General features: G+C 45.7%; 1 protein-coding gene across 2 annotated transcripts in view; it reads right to left on the reverse strand.

Annotated features, from left to right (window-relative positions):
* Positions 1-615: 615 nt before the first annotated feature.
* Positions 616-15,881, reverse strand: part of LOC121584691 (neurogenic locus notch homolog protein 1-like) — a 47,606-nt gene continuing 32,340 nt past the window's right edge. The window contains exons 20-34 of one of the 2 annotated variants that reach the window (XM_045225729.1): positions 15,587-15,740; positions 15,216-15,400; positions 11,471-11,603; positions 10,650-10,907; positions 9,834-9,946; positions 9,084-9,655; positions 8,416-8,847; positions 7,949-8,097; positions 6,600-6,813; positions 6,152-6,242; positions 5,535-5,697; positions 3,842-4,140; positions 3,254-3,401; positions 2,863-2,960; positions 616-2,675 (exon numbers count right to left, since the gene is read on the reverse strand). In XM_045225729.1, coding sequence (XP_045081664.1) covers positions 1,281-2,675; positions 2,863-2,960; positions 3,254-3,401; positions 3,842-4,140; positions 5,535-5,697; positions 6,152-6,242; positions 6,600-6,813; positions 7,949-8,097; positions 8,416-8,847; positions 9,084-9,655; positions 9,834-9,946; positions 10,650-10,907; positions 11,471-11,603; positions 15,216-15,400; positions 15,587-15,740 — 4,404 coding nt within the window. In that variant the 3' untranslated portion in view covers positions 616-1,280. Of the gene's footprint in view, positions 2,676-2,862; positions 2,961-3,253; positions 3,402-3,841; positions 4,141-5,534; positions 5,701-6,151; positions 6,243-6,599; positions 6,814-7,948; positions 8,098-8,415; positions 8,848-9,083; positions 9,656-9,833; positions 9,947-10,649; positions 10,908-11,470; positions 11,604-15,215; positions 15,401-15,586; positions 15,741-15,881 lie in introns of both variants that reach the window. The other variant, XM_045225728.1, reaches the window with a different exon arrangement.

Raw genomic sequence — 15,881 nt, forward strand, 5'->3', positions numbered from 1 at the left:
TTTATAACATTTTTGACACGCGTTTTTCTGGATTTTTGTTTTGTTATTCTGTCTCTCACTGTTCAAATAAACCTACCATTAAAATTATAGACTGATCATGTCTTTGTCAGTGGGCAAACGTACAAAATCAGCAGGGGATCAAATACTTTTTTCCCTCACTGTATGTTGTTTGTATACACCTTTCAGATTTCTTCCTCAGTGATACAGAGTAAAATATATGTTCTGTATGTATTGTTTTGTTTTTATTACTGTGGATCATTGTGAAACCTCTTATCCAAATGGCATGCTTAAGACTTAAGATTTCTGAAACAAAATCCTGCTTACATGGGAAATGCATATTCATATTTACATTGAAACAAAACCAGCCTTAGGCTCAAACAATTGGAGGGAGAGGGAAAGTTAATTTCCAAATTATTTAGAATAACATTTTGACAATTTCTTGAATGACTAAAAGTAACAAGGGACACAGGACTTAGAGACTCAAGCCTGTTCTATTAACTGTCAATCTCCAAGCTGGAGTTATACTGTACATTACCTCACCATACCCCCACCCCCAACACATACAAACGCAGCGCCACACACACACAAACAGACAATCCAATCAAGAGGCTTATGTTCCATTTTTCCAAGAACTACTTACAACTCTAGCACTTTATTTAGCAGATTCTTGCTTTTGGTCAGAGGACCTGTTTGAAATGTGAACATGGAAACCAGCTACTGTAATAAGATCATTTATTCATACAGCATCCCTGACCACAGCTGAGAAAAATATGACTATTTTTTATGACCGTTCGCTCTGTCAACAAATAAATGCAATGTTCTTCAATATTTAACAAAACTCAAACACAAACGGAAATAACACTGGATTTAAGATTATACTATAAAAAAATCTGGTGAAAATGAAAAGGCAACATTTCTAAACAAATAAATACCCAGTGTATGTCTGAATAACTCAGTATACTGCAGACAAAAGCACTACATATAAAAATAAACAAAGCTACAGTATCCCTACAAGTTTCACTTTCTCTGCCCTGACTATGGCCTGACACCTTGGATCCCACATTTATGTAAGCAGGTGGAAGAAAAGGTATAAATAAGACATTAATAAATAATAAGAGAAGGAATAAAACATAGGTCATTCTTACTGTTAGTATAAAAGCATATAAAAAGAGCTTTCGGTCAAATCAGTTCATAGCTCTGTCTTTTTGTTTTGTTTTCTCAAGAGTGCCTTTTCATACAAAAATATCCATCAGTCCATTTGGCAAAGCAATGCAAACTCTCTACTTGAACTGGTCGGGGATATGTCCGATCTGAGACTGCATGCTGCTGGTTGGTGGACTTGAGATACCCTCCGACCAGTCAGACATGTTAGAATGCGGGGATGAGCTGGACCATTGGTCAGGAGACCCGGGGGAGGGGGTCAGAAAGGGGTGGTCAGGGACCTGTAGCTGGAGGTTGGGGGTGTTGTCCATGGGGCCGGAGTAGCTATGCTGGGATGGAGGGGTAAGGTACTGGGTGCTGGGCAGGTTCTGGCTCATGATCTGGGTCTCCTGGGGCAGGATGGTGTGGATGGGCATGGAGCCCTGGTTCCCTGTGCCCTGCTGGATCTCTGAACCACTCAGCTCGGTGCTGATGAAGTTCTGGCTGCTGGCATGGCCACTGCTGCCAGTATTAGAGTTCTGGTGCTGCAGCTGGATGCTCTGTTGCTGTTGCTGGAGCTGCTGCTGCAGGTTCTGTTGGTGCTGCATCTGCTGCTGCATCTGCTGCTGGGCCTGCTGCATGGGGTGGGGCTGCGAGGCCAGCCGGGTGTTCTGCAGACCCTGGTAGCTCAACATCTGGGACAGGCTGGTGGTAGGAAGCCCGGTGTGGAGAGAGGTCATCATGCCGTGCTGCCCGCCCCCCTGGTGCAGACCGCCCTGCCCCCCGACAGGACCAACCCTCATGGCGTTGAACTGTCCGGAATGGCCCATGCTGGCGTGCATCCTGGAGAGCCAATCACACTGGCCATTCATGCCCCCAGAGCCGTTGGAGCCTGACAAGGGAAGGTGGGTGAGACGGGGCGGAAGCGGGTCAAACTGCATGCGCGCTAGCTCCTGCTTGTTGGGCATGCCCATGTGGTTGACCCCCATGTGGGGGTCGGACATCCCCTGGAGGTGGTTGAGCGACATGGACGGGGACTGCTGGAAGGGGGAAGTCATCATGGGAGGGGACGCCACGTCAGAGATATACCCGTGTGGAGACTCAAGGGAGTCCACGGGGGACAGAACAGCTGAGCTGTCCAACAGACTTCCTCCCTTCCCATCCTGGGAGGTTTTCTTCTTGTTCTTCAAGTCCTTGCTGTCCTTGCAGCCGATGCCCTTGGCGCTGTGCTTGCGTGCCTTCTTGCTCTGGACTAAGGGCTTCATGCTGCCCAGGTAGCTGTTGGGGGAGCAGAGAGGAGGGGATAGGGTGGTGCCCATGGAGCCTCCATGGCCATGGCTGTGCATGGGCGGGCTGCGGACCAGGTTGTACTCGTCCATGAGACGGACGATGTCATGGTGCATCCTCTCTTGCGCTATGTCTCGGGGCAGCCGGTCCATGTGATCAGTTATCTCGCGGTTAGCAAAGTGCTCCAGCAGGACCTTGGCCGTCTCGTAGCTTCCTTCCCTGGCAGCAAGGAACAGAGGGGTCTCCTCCTGAGGCAGATACAGAGACACACAGAGATAAATGTGTTTACAGTGGACCACAGACAGACAGCTCTCTCTTGCTAAAGAGATTTTATCTCAGTGACAATAACCTGTATAAAGCTTAAATGATAAAGGAATGTAGCTTACAGAAATATTGTATTATATTGTGTTCCATCAGGCGGCAGAGATTCCTTACCTTGTTGTTCTGCATGTCCTTGTTGGCTCCATTCTTCAGTAGTACGGTAGCTGCTTCCACGTTGTTCACTGCTGCTGCCCAGTGCAGAGCAGATTTGCCTGGAGAGAGAGAGAGACAGGCAGAGACACACGTTCAGTACACAACCCATACCTGTCTAAACTGACCTTAAGAAACCTGACTATAACAATTTTCCAATCCCCACGTTATTTCAGTCTAAGTAAGAAAACATTTTGTTAAAGTACATGTACTTTACCTTATCTTCTGCCCATTTCCAATGACAAATTCCATGTTTTATTTAATGAATCGATTGAATGTGCTTCACCTTTACTCTAGATGAATACGATGAGGCCATGGAGCCCATAGAGACATAGCATTGAGATAAGAGCCCTACCGAAGTCATCGATAGCGTTGACGTCAGCATGGCAGTTGATGAGCTCCTCCACCATGCCCTCCACTGCCAGGCGGGCTGCCAGGATCAGAGGGGTGGTGCCATCGTGCATGCGGGCATCCAGGTCTGTGGCACGATTCCTGATCAAAATCTACAGAAAGATACAATGAGTTGGTTAACCTTGTATGACAGGGTTCCCCAACTGGCGGCCCGTGGTTTCTTGGTGTTTTTCATTCTTGGACATAAAAGACTGTAAAAACACCAGGAAATCAGTGATTTTAATTTTGGAACTCTGTTCCCAAGTTTTCCCACGCATAACAGAGATACACGTGATCGTATACAAATGTAAGCAAGGTTTGAAATGATTATGTTTTATTCAAATATGATATCTGTTTGAGGCTTCTTGCGGTCAATTTGCAGTCTACAAATTATTTGTAATTATGTTCCGGCCCCCCGACCATCTAGTTGATGATCCCTGTTGTATGAGATTATCTTTAAAGATACTAAGGAAACAAGTGCACATTGCCAATCCAATACAGTAGATCTCTTTCCTACACAAAAACCAAAATATATCTGCATTTGACCCCCCACCTGGAAGACGCCCTGTGCGTCAGCAGCCACGGCAGCGTGTAACGGGGTCTTGCCCATGTTGTCCTGGATGTTGGCATCTGCACTGGCCTCCAGAAGACGCTTGGCAGCATCAGAGCGGGCGTAGCGGGCAGCGAGATGAAGGGCGGTCTCCCCTGTGCGGTCTGTCTGACTGTGGAGGTTAGCACCCTGGTAAATGAAATCACTGATCACGTTGGCAGAGGAGTCTTCCTCCTCCTCGCTGTTGCCTGTTTCTAGACCTCCACCACTGCAGGAGGCGATCATCAGGGGGGTGAAGCCATCTGGATGGAACAGAGGGAGAGAGGGAGGGAGAGACCATACTTTAGTACCAGAGGAGTTGACCACACCTCAGCATTGGCAGTCCAGTGCACTAGCTCAGGGTCAGCATAAGACAGAGCCCAGTTCCTGGTACAAACTATACTTCAAAGTGTGGGGAAGATCAAAGCAACAAACAAATTGAATGTGGATTTGATGCATTTGCCTGGGTGAATCATCACAGCTCTCTTTTCGATAACGGATTCTGATCAAGCCCGGCATTGGGGAGCTGCATGAAGACAAAGAGCTTGGGTAAACCTAGGCAGATGGAAAACTGAGCATTATCATCTCTGAGAGGAGGCTCAGCCAGTCGACTTGGATGGGTTTCTCCTCTTCAAAATAATAGCAAGCCCCCAGATCTCACAGATTTGGTCGATTCAGGCTGTGTGTTGTGCTCTACTGTTGAAGAGTGCCTTACATTAGATTTTCTTAAACACTCTTCAGGGGGTTTGGCTCTCAATAAAAGTGTGTTCTTGATTTTTGTTCTGTTATTGGTTTTATTAATAAAGCATATGACGAGAACGACCCATTAATTGTCCAATGATGAATGTAAGCAGAAATCAGGAAGGGAGTTTTCCCCTGGGTTTATGGCTTCTAGCTGCATGCTTTGATCTGGATCCCCTTACCCCGAGGACACAGGGCTTTAGCTACTCCTACACACACATACACACACACGCTCTCTCTGTCTCTCTCCCTTGCTATTGCTCACTCAAATAAGGTGTAAATCAAACAGCTAATATTTGAGGAGGCAGAAAAATACCTTAAAACATGATATTAAGACAGTTTTGTTTAACTTCTATACAAAGCAAGATTTTAGGTAATACAATACAATACAATTAAATAGGAATAACTATGTTAATTACTTAATTTAATGAGCATAACTAATTAGGAGTTATGCTCATGTGAATCGTTATAAAATAATAGCTTATCTTTTTATCTAAATGTACCCTGCCACTTCCAATGACTCATAATTATGTACAGCTCTCATCTTTCTAACTCTACACCAGTACTGATAACTGAAATGTACCATTCAAAAAATATTTGGACTTGACCTGTGCACCGCAGCTGGGGCAGAATTCACCAATTCCACATAACCGTTTTACTGAAGTCCTACACACCAGGTGACTGATTAAATGGTACAATATTCTGCAAGTTAAATGGTAAAACATTCTGTATTCACCACAAATATTGTCATGTACATTCTGTATTCACCACAAATATTGTCATGTAATTTCATGACATTTAATAATAAAAACATTCCCCTCATAATCAGTCAGAAGGCAAATAGGAGGGGTATGAAGTTCACCGTTAAAATCAGTCCTAATTTCCCTAACGATGAACCGAGCAGTTGTGTACACACCTGGTCCCCGTACGTTGACGTCCATGCAGTCATTCTCGATCTCGCCCTGAGGGGGTGTGGGGGCGATGGAGGGGATACGGAGATCAGCCGCGTCTAGGTGCTGCTGGGTCCACTGGCGGTGGTCTGTCTGGTCATCCAGGTCCAGCATCGCCTGCTCCTCAAACTGCTGGAACCAGATCAGGGGCAGATGGACAGTCAATTATCTCACACCGCAGCCAAAGCATTTCAGCTCAAACCTATTTGTAGCCTAATGTTTAACTAGCCAACTTTTACTTACTAAAATGCTGACATTCAGGAAAATAAAACCAAAAACCAACACAAATGAGACTATATTTTCTATATCTAAACATTGGTGGATATTACATTAAAGCTAATTAAATTGAATAGCCTATGTAAATGCATAAATAAAAAAACTTGAATCTAGTGATATTTGAAGACTATTATCAATTATGATAAAGAGAAAATCCCTGACTGAAGATCTTTTCTTATTATTTCTCTATAGGTATTTCTTTATATGTCCATGTTCTACTCTTGTTCCCGCCTTTCTCTCCCAATTCCAGTATGTGGGGTCCTTAGACTCCTCACCCTAAAGTGTTTGGTGTCCTTAGACTCCTCACCCTAAAGCGTTTGGCGTCCGAAGGCTCCTCTTCTCCCCATTCATTCTGGTTGTCGTCCATCAGTGATATGTCCGAGGGGTTTTTCAGTGGCCTGTGGTCAGAGAGAAATCCCATTGAAAATTCTGATACAGCAAGTGAGCTAGCTAACTATCCCAGCTGAACCCTCTTCCTTAGTGGCAGTGCACCAACTCTGAAACAAAAGCATTGACCCCCCCCCACCGCTCCGACAAGTCAATTAATGTGCCCGTTACCTATACCTGCTGTATCATTATCATTAATGATCCGAACACACCCCGTCCCCTCCTCTTTCTCATCGCCAGCTACATCCCTCAGTACCATAAACTCTCTTCACCGTTCCACACCCTGCAACGACCAAACCCACAACAAACAAACTGTGACCCATGGTGGGAAAACGATGTGGTGGCGCATGGAAACCAGGGACACTTACTTCAACCCCACTGAATCCTCCCCCACCGGCTCCCTCCTCTTCTTCTTGTTGGGCTCACTGGTCTTGAAACCCTCCGGGAACCACAACTGGCCGTGCTCGCGACGACGCTTCCGTGAGGCGACCATCCCCACTCCCACGAAAGCCAGGAGGGCCAGCCCGGCCAGGACCACGTAAATGGGGTAAAGCTCCGACGGAGGCTGGGGGTCAACCTCACCTGGAGGGGAAAAGGACAACATGGTAAGTCGGACAGCGGCGCAGCCTGAGAACCCAGGCAGGCAGGCAGGCAGGCAGGCGCTGAGTTGGTCTGAGGAGGACTGCTAGTCCAGCTCCTCTAGTCTAGTGAAACCCCCTCCTGGAGCCTAGTCCTAGTATTCCACGGCCAGAGCTACAACGGGAATGATGAGCGCCGTTTGTAAAACAAGGTTGTTCCTATTCTGTAATAATCAGAATTGCTAACCACTTTTCATCAAATAGAGCTAGCGATAAAAAAAATTAAAAACCACCACCACCTCCTCTCCCCTCTCAGCCCAGGGTACCAGGAGACAACTCTACCATTTCTTCTTTAAGGGAAAAAAGGGAGGGATTAATGAACTTCAAATTACTGCACGCGCTTTAAGCTGTAAAGACCAAGGATTTATTAGGATTTTCAAGATAACAAAGACTAGCACACTCCCGATCAATTCTTCTTCTCTTTTTTTTGTACTAATGATTTTGAAATGATAAACTCTCCCAACCCAAACCCTTAGAGATACATAAAGTCCTGGTATTACATTCAGCAAGCTGAAGGTTGCAGCAGCCTTACAATGTGGGATAAATGTGTGTGTGTGTGTGTGTGTGTATGTGTGTGTGTGAGAGTGAGTGTGTGCGTGTGTGTGTGTGTGTGTGTGTGTGTGTGTGTGTGTGTGTGTTAGAATGGTATGTGGATAGGGTAGGGGGCTGGATTAGTTGATTTACGGCAATTAACCATTTTGGAGCCTGAAGCCATTGGATTTACACACAGACTGCTGCATTGATTGTTTAGTTCATGTGATTCACAATTACATTTGTTCCATTGTTGAATACCAAATACACAATCAAAGAACACCCCATCACCCTTTTGTGGTGTTGGAGGGTTAAGACCTAGGGGATGAATACCTTCAGTGTGTGTGTGTGTGTGTGTGTGTGTGTGTGTGTGTGTGTGTGTGTGTGTGTGTGTGTGTGTGTGTGTGTGTGTGTGTGTGTGTGTGTGTGTGTGTGTGTGTGTGTAGGGCTGAGGTATGATTAAGGGGGCATTAGGGGTGCAGACCTGGCGTGTTGCCGCAGTACTCTTGGCCTGGTGACTGTTAGCATGGAAGAAGATAGAAACTCACTGTGAACAGCCTCTATGATGTAGGGAATGTTGAGGTTTCCACTGGAGGCCAGGGCCCCCAGGAAGGCTGCTACATCGGTGGCACTCTGGAAGCACTCTGTGGACTGCTGAAAGCACTGGCGGTTGTCAATCTCCAGGTACACTATGGAGCTGTGGAGGACAGAGTCATATTATACACATTTGACCTGATCTAAAACCCAGAGAGACGTAGTAGAGCACAATGGTTTCTGTTCAGAGAACTAGCAGAAGTTCTTAGAAAGCCAGACACTAATATATTTGTTATATAATCAGCTATAGCGATGGAAAACTAAAGATATGAAAGGACAGTTTACTTTCCACAACAAAGAGCTTAGTCCTAGCTTGACTTTCACATTTTACATTCATGACAATGTGAGGGTTGCATGAAAATTCAGCTAAAATCCAGATTCCAAATGAGGATTGTTTCCAGAACATTTCTCTAATCCTTACCCTTTGATCAGCATGGGGTCCAGCTCCCTGCGTCTGCGTCTGTTTCCATTGGCTATAGTATACAGGCTGTTCTTCATGGAGCTGAGCATGGTGCCAGGGATCTCTGTCCAGCCCACTGAGCGCTTTATGTTGTGTTTGTTCAGCTCCTGCTCACTGCCGTAGTACGGGTAGATCATCATCTCTCCCTTGGCGTCCTGCCGGAACACCACGTTGGTGTGGAGAACGCGGCTCAGCTCGCGCAGGAAGCCAAACGAGTTGTTCCGGAGCTGGTCGGGCATGATGTGGACCACGATGACCAGGCGGCCCACCGCGAGCTTCTCTGGCATGTTGTTGGCACAGTCCAGACCATCCCACTCACACTCAGCGTTGTTGCAGCCCTGGTCACAGTGGCCGTCCGCATAGTGGTCTTTACAGTACTGGTCGTATAGAGGGCTGGAGAGACAAGAGATTAGAGTATTATTCAGTATGGCTTTTAATGGGATGTATAATGATTAAAGAAAAGCTTGTATCTCTACTCAGACTTTATTTATCATCTATTATCTACAGCATTAGCTGAATCAAGTGTTTTATAGTAGGTCTAGAGCAGAACCCTGCATAGCCAGTAGCTCTCCATGTGGACTGGCCTCCCCTTAGCTAGTAGTCAGTGTTTAGACCCTGATGACACTCACTTGCACTGGCCCTCCAGGTTCTGACAGTCAAAGCCATCATAGAGACAGCCGGCGTTGTTGCACTGCTCGTCACACTTCCCGTCATTGAAGTAACGCCAGCACTGCAGGGACGACGTGCAGTTCTTCCACGGGTCGTTGAAGTTGAGCGAGCAGTCGCCCCCGTCCCAGCCACACGCGTGGTTGTTACACAAGGTATCACAGAACTTGTTCCCCTTCCTCTCCTCACACTGGGGGATCTCACAGCTCACCTCCACCTCCGGCGGGGGAGTGATGTCACGGCCGAACCCACCCAGGAAGCTGTAGTCCAGGATGTGACATAGCAGGCCGTTGAAGTTGGTGGGGCATACGCAGTGGTAGTATGGAGCCTCTGAGCTGTACTCACAGATTCCCCCGTTGTAGCAGGGGTTGGTGTTACAGGGGCTGTCTGTAGGGAATTCACACTCTGGCCCCGTGAACGAGGACGGGCATAGACACTTGGGGCTCTTGTTTCCGGAGAGGCAGGTGCCACCGTTCCGACAGTGGAGACTGCCACAGGAGTGGGCATCGTACTCACAGGTGGAGCCAGTGTAGCCCTGTAGAGGGGAAGGAGAGGAAATGTGTCAATCTAGTACTACTATTACTATTAAGTGTATTACAGTACATTGAATGAATGACAACACAGTGTAATACATCTGCTCAATATATTTATACACAGTATGTGTCTTGTATACAGTATAATATGCCAGCAGCCTTGGTTGTGTGTGAACTTACAGGTGGACACTTGCAGATGAAGCCGTGAGGAGTGTTGCTAGCTACGGCACATGTCCCGCCGTTACGACAGGGTTTGCCCTTACAGCCGTCAAACACTGTGTCACAACGCTGGCCTGTAAGGGAGAGAGAGATGGTTGCATCAAGGACTGAAACTTCCCCTTATAAATAAGCCAATCACAGGTTAACATTTAAAGCCATACAGAGTAAATACTTATCTTCTGGGGTTATATACTATAGAAAAACAGAGACGAGGTGGTATAATATAATTTTTTGTTGGGATTTCTCCTGCAAGGCCAGTGATTTGTCTTGAAAAAGACAGACAAATGTCAACAATAAAAAAAGACTAAATTAATTCAGTTTGTCCTTGCTTTCCCATATAAACCCCATGAAATAACTGTAATTGTCACCCCCTGGCTCTGGGGACTCTAGTATGTTGAGCCAGGGTGTGAGTTTTCATTTGTTTTTCGTTCTAGGTTAGTATTTCTAGGTTGGCCAGTGTGGTTCTCAATCAGAGGCAACGTGTATCAGCTGTTGCTTGTTGTCTCTGATTGGGAACCATACTTAGGCAGACAGTTTTCCCACAGTGTTTGTGGGATCTTGTTCCTGTTTAGGTTTGTGTCTGAACCGAGGACGTCACGTTATCGTTTATCGTTTTGTTCGTGGTATTACTCAAATAATAAAGATATGTTCACCTTCCACGCTGCGCCTTGGTCCTCTGTTCCCGACGATCGTGACAGTAATTGACATGAAACTAAACCCAACCCCACTCTCCAGTCAGATCTAACATGTCTGCCTCCTGTAGATTATATATGTTACCTGTGTATCCAGTTCGGCAATCACAGCGGTAGTTGTTGGTGAGCTGGATGCAGCTGTGTGTCCCACGGGTATCACATGGGTTGGACAGGCACTCGTTGACGTCCCCCTCACAGCGCTCCCCAACGTAGCCGGCGGGACAGATGCAGTGGTAACCTCCCACCCTGTCCACACACTTCCCCTTGTTGAAGCACTTGGGCTCGTTGGTGATGGGGTCCGTGAAGGGGTTGCAGTCGTCTATGTTGATCTCACAGTGAACGCCTGCGAGGTAGAGGACGGGAGGGAGAGAGGAGAGGAACAGTCAGCCTCTTCTAAAACACTCAGCTGGGACACCACCATAAGGGATCAAAGGAGGATGGATGTACTACCTGCACTTGTCCAATACACATTTTCATTTACCGTTTCAAAAGGTTTTCTCTCGTTTGCTTCTATAAAACCACACTTTTTTGGCTACATTCATTTCACCAGCACTTTAGCTGACCAACAAGACACACTCCCTTCATGACCGAGAGAAAAATCAATCCCGTGTTTGACGGGGACGAGAGTTTCGGACATGTGCTGGACGCTGTTAAGCCCTAATTAATGAAGTGTGGTGGATGGAGAGAGAGAGAGAGAGAGAGAGAGAGAGAGAGAGAGAGAGAGAGAGAGAGAGAGAGAGAGAGAGAGAGAGGGGAGAGGGCGGAGAGGAACAGTGGAGACTGGGGGGAGAGAGAGGAATAGACAGAGAGAGAGTGGGAGGCTGGAGAGGAGCACGGAAAGAGGGATAGAGAGAGGGAGGGGGGTGTTGTGGAAGAGTGTGTGGAGGTGGGTGGCAGGGCCCTGACCTTGGGTTCCCCTGGGACAGGAGCATTTGTAGGTATTGATCAGGTCAATGCAGGTGCCTCCGTTCTGGCACGGCTGGGAGAAACACTCATTGATCTCATTGGAGCAGTTGGTACCGACGTATCCCGGCACACACTAGGAGAGGAGAGGGAAAAGACAAATCAATGAGTGACATGAAACAAGGCTGTTTCTGTTTACCTGGTTGTTTTGCCAGTTTTCTACACAGGTCAGCAAATTCTCTTCCATCAGAGATCTACAGTTGAAGTCGGAAGTTTACATACACATAGATTGGAGTCATTAAAACTCGTTTTTTCAACCACTCCACAAATTTCTTGTTAACAAACTATTATTTTGGCAAGTCAGTTAGGACATCTACTTTGTGCATGACACAAGTAATTCTGGAAAATTCCAGAAAATGATGTCATGGCTTTAGAAGCTTCTGATAGGCTAATTGACATAATTTGAGTCAATTGGAGGTGTACCTGTGGATGTATTTCAAGGCCTACCTTCAAACTCAGTACCTCTTTGCTTGACATCATGGGAAAATCAAAAGAAATCAGCCAAGACCTCAGAAAGACCTCCACAAGTCTAGTTCATCCTTCGGAGCAATTTCCAAATGCCTGAAGGTACCACATTCATCTGTACAAACAATAGTACGCAAGTATAGACACCATGGGACCACGCAGCCGTCATACCGCTGAGGAAGGAGACGCGTTCTGTCTCCTAGAGATGAACGTACTTTGGTGCGAAAAGTGCAAATCAATCCCAGAACAGCAAAGGACCTTGTGAAGATGCTGGAGGAAACAGGTACAAAAGTATCTATATCCACAGTAAAACGAGTCCTATATCGACATAACCTGAAAGGCCGCTCAGCAAGGAAGAAGCCACTGCTCCAAAACCGCCATAAAAAAGCCAGACTACGGTTTGCAACTGCACATGGGAACAAAGATCATACTTTTTGGAGAAATGTCCTCTGGTCTGATGAAACAAAAATAGAACTGTTTGGCCATAATGACCATGGTTATGTTTGGAGGAAAAAGGGGAAGGCTTGCAAGCCGAAGAACACCATCCCAACTGTGAAGCACGGGGGTGGCAGCATCATGCTGTGGGGGTGCTTTGCTGCAGGAGGGACTGGTGCACTTCACAAAATAGATGGCATCATGAGGAAGGAAAATTATGTGGATATATTGAAGCAACATCTCAAGACATCAGTCAGGAAGTTAAAGCTTGGTCGCAAATGGGTCTTCCAAATGGACAATGACCCCAAGCATACTTCCAAAGTTGTGGCAAAATGGCTTAAGGACAACAAAGTCAAGGTATTGGAGTGGCCATCACAAAGCGCTGACCTCAATCCTATAGAAAATGTGTGGGCAGAACTGAAAATGTGTGTGCGAGCAAGGAGGCCTACAAACCTGACTCAGTTACACCAGCTCTGTCAGGAGGAATGGGCCAACATTCACCCAACTTATTGTGGGAAGCTTGTGGAAGGCTACCTGAAACGTTTGACCCAAGTTAAACAATTTAAGGCAATGCTACCAAATACTAATTGAGTGTATGTAAACTTCTGACCCACTGGGAATGTGATGAAATAAATAAAAGCTGAAATAAATCATTCTCTCTACTATTATATTGACATTTCACATTCTTAAAATAAAGTGGTGATCCTAACTGACCTAAGACAGGGCATTTTTACTAGGATTAAATGTCAGGAATTGTGAAAAACAGAGTTTAAATGTATATGGCTAAGTTGTATGTAAACTTCCGACTTCAACTGTACATAAATGAGCAGTTTGTGAGTCTGTTTATAAACAACCTTTTGTCATCAGTCTGGATACAGTTTGATAGGAAAAATTATTTAGAAAGAACACCCACACACTGATTTGTTTTCTGATTTAAATCATTCAATGGAAAGTGAACATGACTGACAATGTTTCTACGAGACCAAGACCAGGAAATGCACACTTTTTTGGCCACATGAATCGCTGTTCGGCCTAGGTATCATTTCTACATTAGGCTACATTTGTTATGCATTTCACCCAGCACCTGAGAAATAATGGATACAATTACACTACCGTTCAAAAGTTCAGGGTCACTTAAAAATGTATTTATTTTCGAAAGAAAAGCAATTGTTTTGTTGTCCATTAAAATAACATCAAATTGATCTGAAATATAGTGTAGACATTGTTAATGTTGTAAATGGCTATTGTAGCTGGAAATGGCTGATCTTTAATGGAATATCTACATAGGCGTACAGAGGCCCATTATCAGCAACCATCAGTCCTGTGTTCCAATGGCACGTTGTGTTTGCTAATCCAAGTTTATCATTTTAAAAGGCTAATTGATCATTAGAAAACCCTTTAGGAATTATGTTAGCACAGCTGAAAACTGTTGTGCTGATTAAAGAAGCAATAAAACTGGCCTTCTTGAGACTAGTTGAGTATCTGGAGCATCAGCAATTGTGGGTTCGATTACAGGCTCAAAATGGCCAGAAACAAATAACTTTCTTCTGAAACTCATCAGTCTATTCTTGTTCTGAGAAATGAAGGCTATTCCATGCGAGAAATTGCCAAGAAACTGAAGATCTTGTACAACGCTGTGTACTACTCCCTTCAAAGAACAGCGCAAACTGGCTCTAACCAGAATAGAAAGAGGAGTGGGAGGCCCCGGTGCACAACTGAGCAAGAGGACAAATACATTAGAGTGTCTAGTTTGAGAAACAGACGCCTCACAGGTCCTCAAAACACCAGTCTCAACGTCAACAGGGAAGAGGCGACTCCGGGATGCTGACCTTCTAGGCAGAGTTGCAAAGAAAAAGCCATATCTCAGACTGGCCAATAAAAATAAAAGATTAAGATGGGCCAAAGAACACAGACACTGGACAGAGGAAGATTGCAAATAAGTGTTAGGGACAGACGAATCGAAGTTTGAGGTGTTCGGATCACAAAGAGGAACAATTGTGCGACGCAGACCAAATGAAAAGATGCTGGAGGAGTGCTTGATGCCATCTGTCAAGCATGGTGGAGGCAATGTGGTGGTCTGGGGGTGCTTTGGTGGTGGTAAAGTGGGAGATTTGTACAGGGTAAAAGGGATCTTGAAGAAGGAAGGCTATCACTCCATTTTGCAACGCTATGCCATACCCTGTGAAGGCCGCTTAATTGGATTCAATTTCCTCCTACAACAGGACAATGACCCAAAGCACAGCTCCAAACTATGCAATAACTATTTAGGGAAGAAGCAGTCAGCTGGTATTCTGTCTACAATGGAGTGGCCAGCACAGTCAACGGATCTCAACCCTATTGAGCTGTTGTGGGAGCAGCTTGACCGTATGGTACGTAAGAAGTGCCCATCAAGCCAATCCAACTTGTGGGAGGTGCTTCAGGAAGCATGGGGTGAAATCTCTTCAGATTACTTCAACAAATTGACAACTAGAATGCCAAAGGTCTGCAAGGCTGTAATTGCTGCAAATGGAGGGTTCTTTGACGAAAGCAAATTTGAAGGACACAATTATTATTTCAATTAAAAATCATTATTTCTAACCTTGTCAATGACTACATTTCCTAGGCATTTTGCTACATTTCCTATTCAAACTCATTTCATGTATGTTTTCGTGGAAAACAAGGACATTTCTAAGTGACCCCAAACTTCTGAACGGTAGTGTAAATTTGATGTAACTTAATTAGGACAATTCGTACCAATTGGATGTAATGTGCATATGCCACAGTGCTGTGTTCCTAGTGAGCCGCCTACCTTGCAGGAGTACCCTCCTAGGAAGTCAGTGCAGGTGGCTCCGTTCTGACAGGGGTTGGGGATGCACTCATCCACCTGCTCTTCACAGTAGCTGCCTGTGTAGCCCGCCTGGCAGTGGCAGTAGTGAGTGTTCCCTGAATCCAGACACTGGCCTGAGTTACGACACAGAGCAACTACCTCCACACCTGGAGGGCAGAGAGATGGGAGGGGAACAGAGATCAGTATGTAGTCTGTGTTTTGTTAGTGGTGTGAAATTAATAGCATAGTGATGATTGAGGCTAACACAAACACACACACACATTCCTCAAACACACCTCATACATGCAGAAGGACTGACACACAAACACCCTCCTTCACACCCCCAGTGTTACCTCTCTGTTTGGCTGCCACCTCGCAGGAGACGCTTGGCACATCACAGTAGAGCCCTGTCCAACCGGTCTGGCACTCACAGCTGTAAGTAGTGCCAGTCTGCCAACATGTGCCCCCGTTCTTACAGGGGGACGAGTCACACCAGCGTACCAGATTCTGAGGAGACACAGTGGTTAACTAACTTCTAGCTACAGTTATTTATACCACCTTTATGTAGCCAAGTACATGATCCATAAAAGCACATTTTACTTGACAATAACAACCTGGTATTTAGCCTACAGCTAGTCTACTGTAAAG

Source organism: Coregonus clupeaformis, chromosome 16 (assembly GCF_020615455.1).
Source record: "Coregonus clupeaformis isolate EN_2021a chromosome 16, ASM2061545v1, whole genome shotgun sequence".
In the NCBI taxonomy this organism is placed as follows: Eukaryota; Metazoa; Chordata; class Actinopteri; order Salmoniformes; family Salmonidae; genus Coregonus; species Coregonus clupeaformis.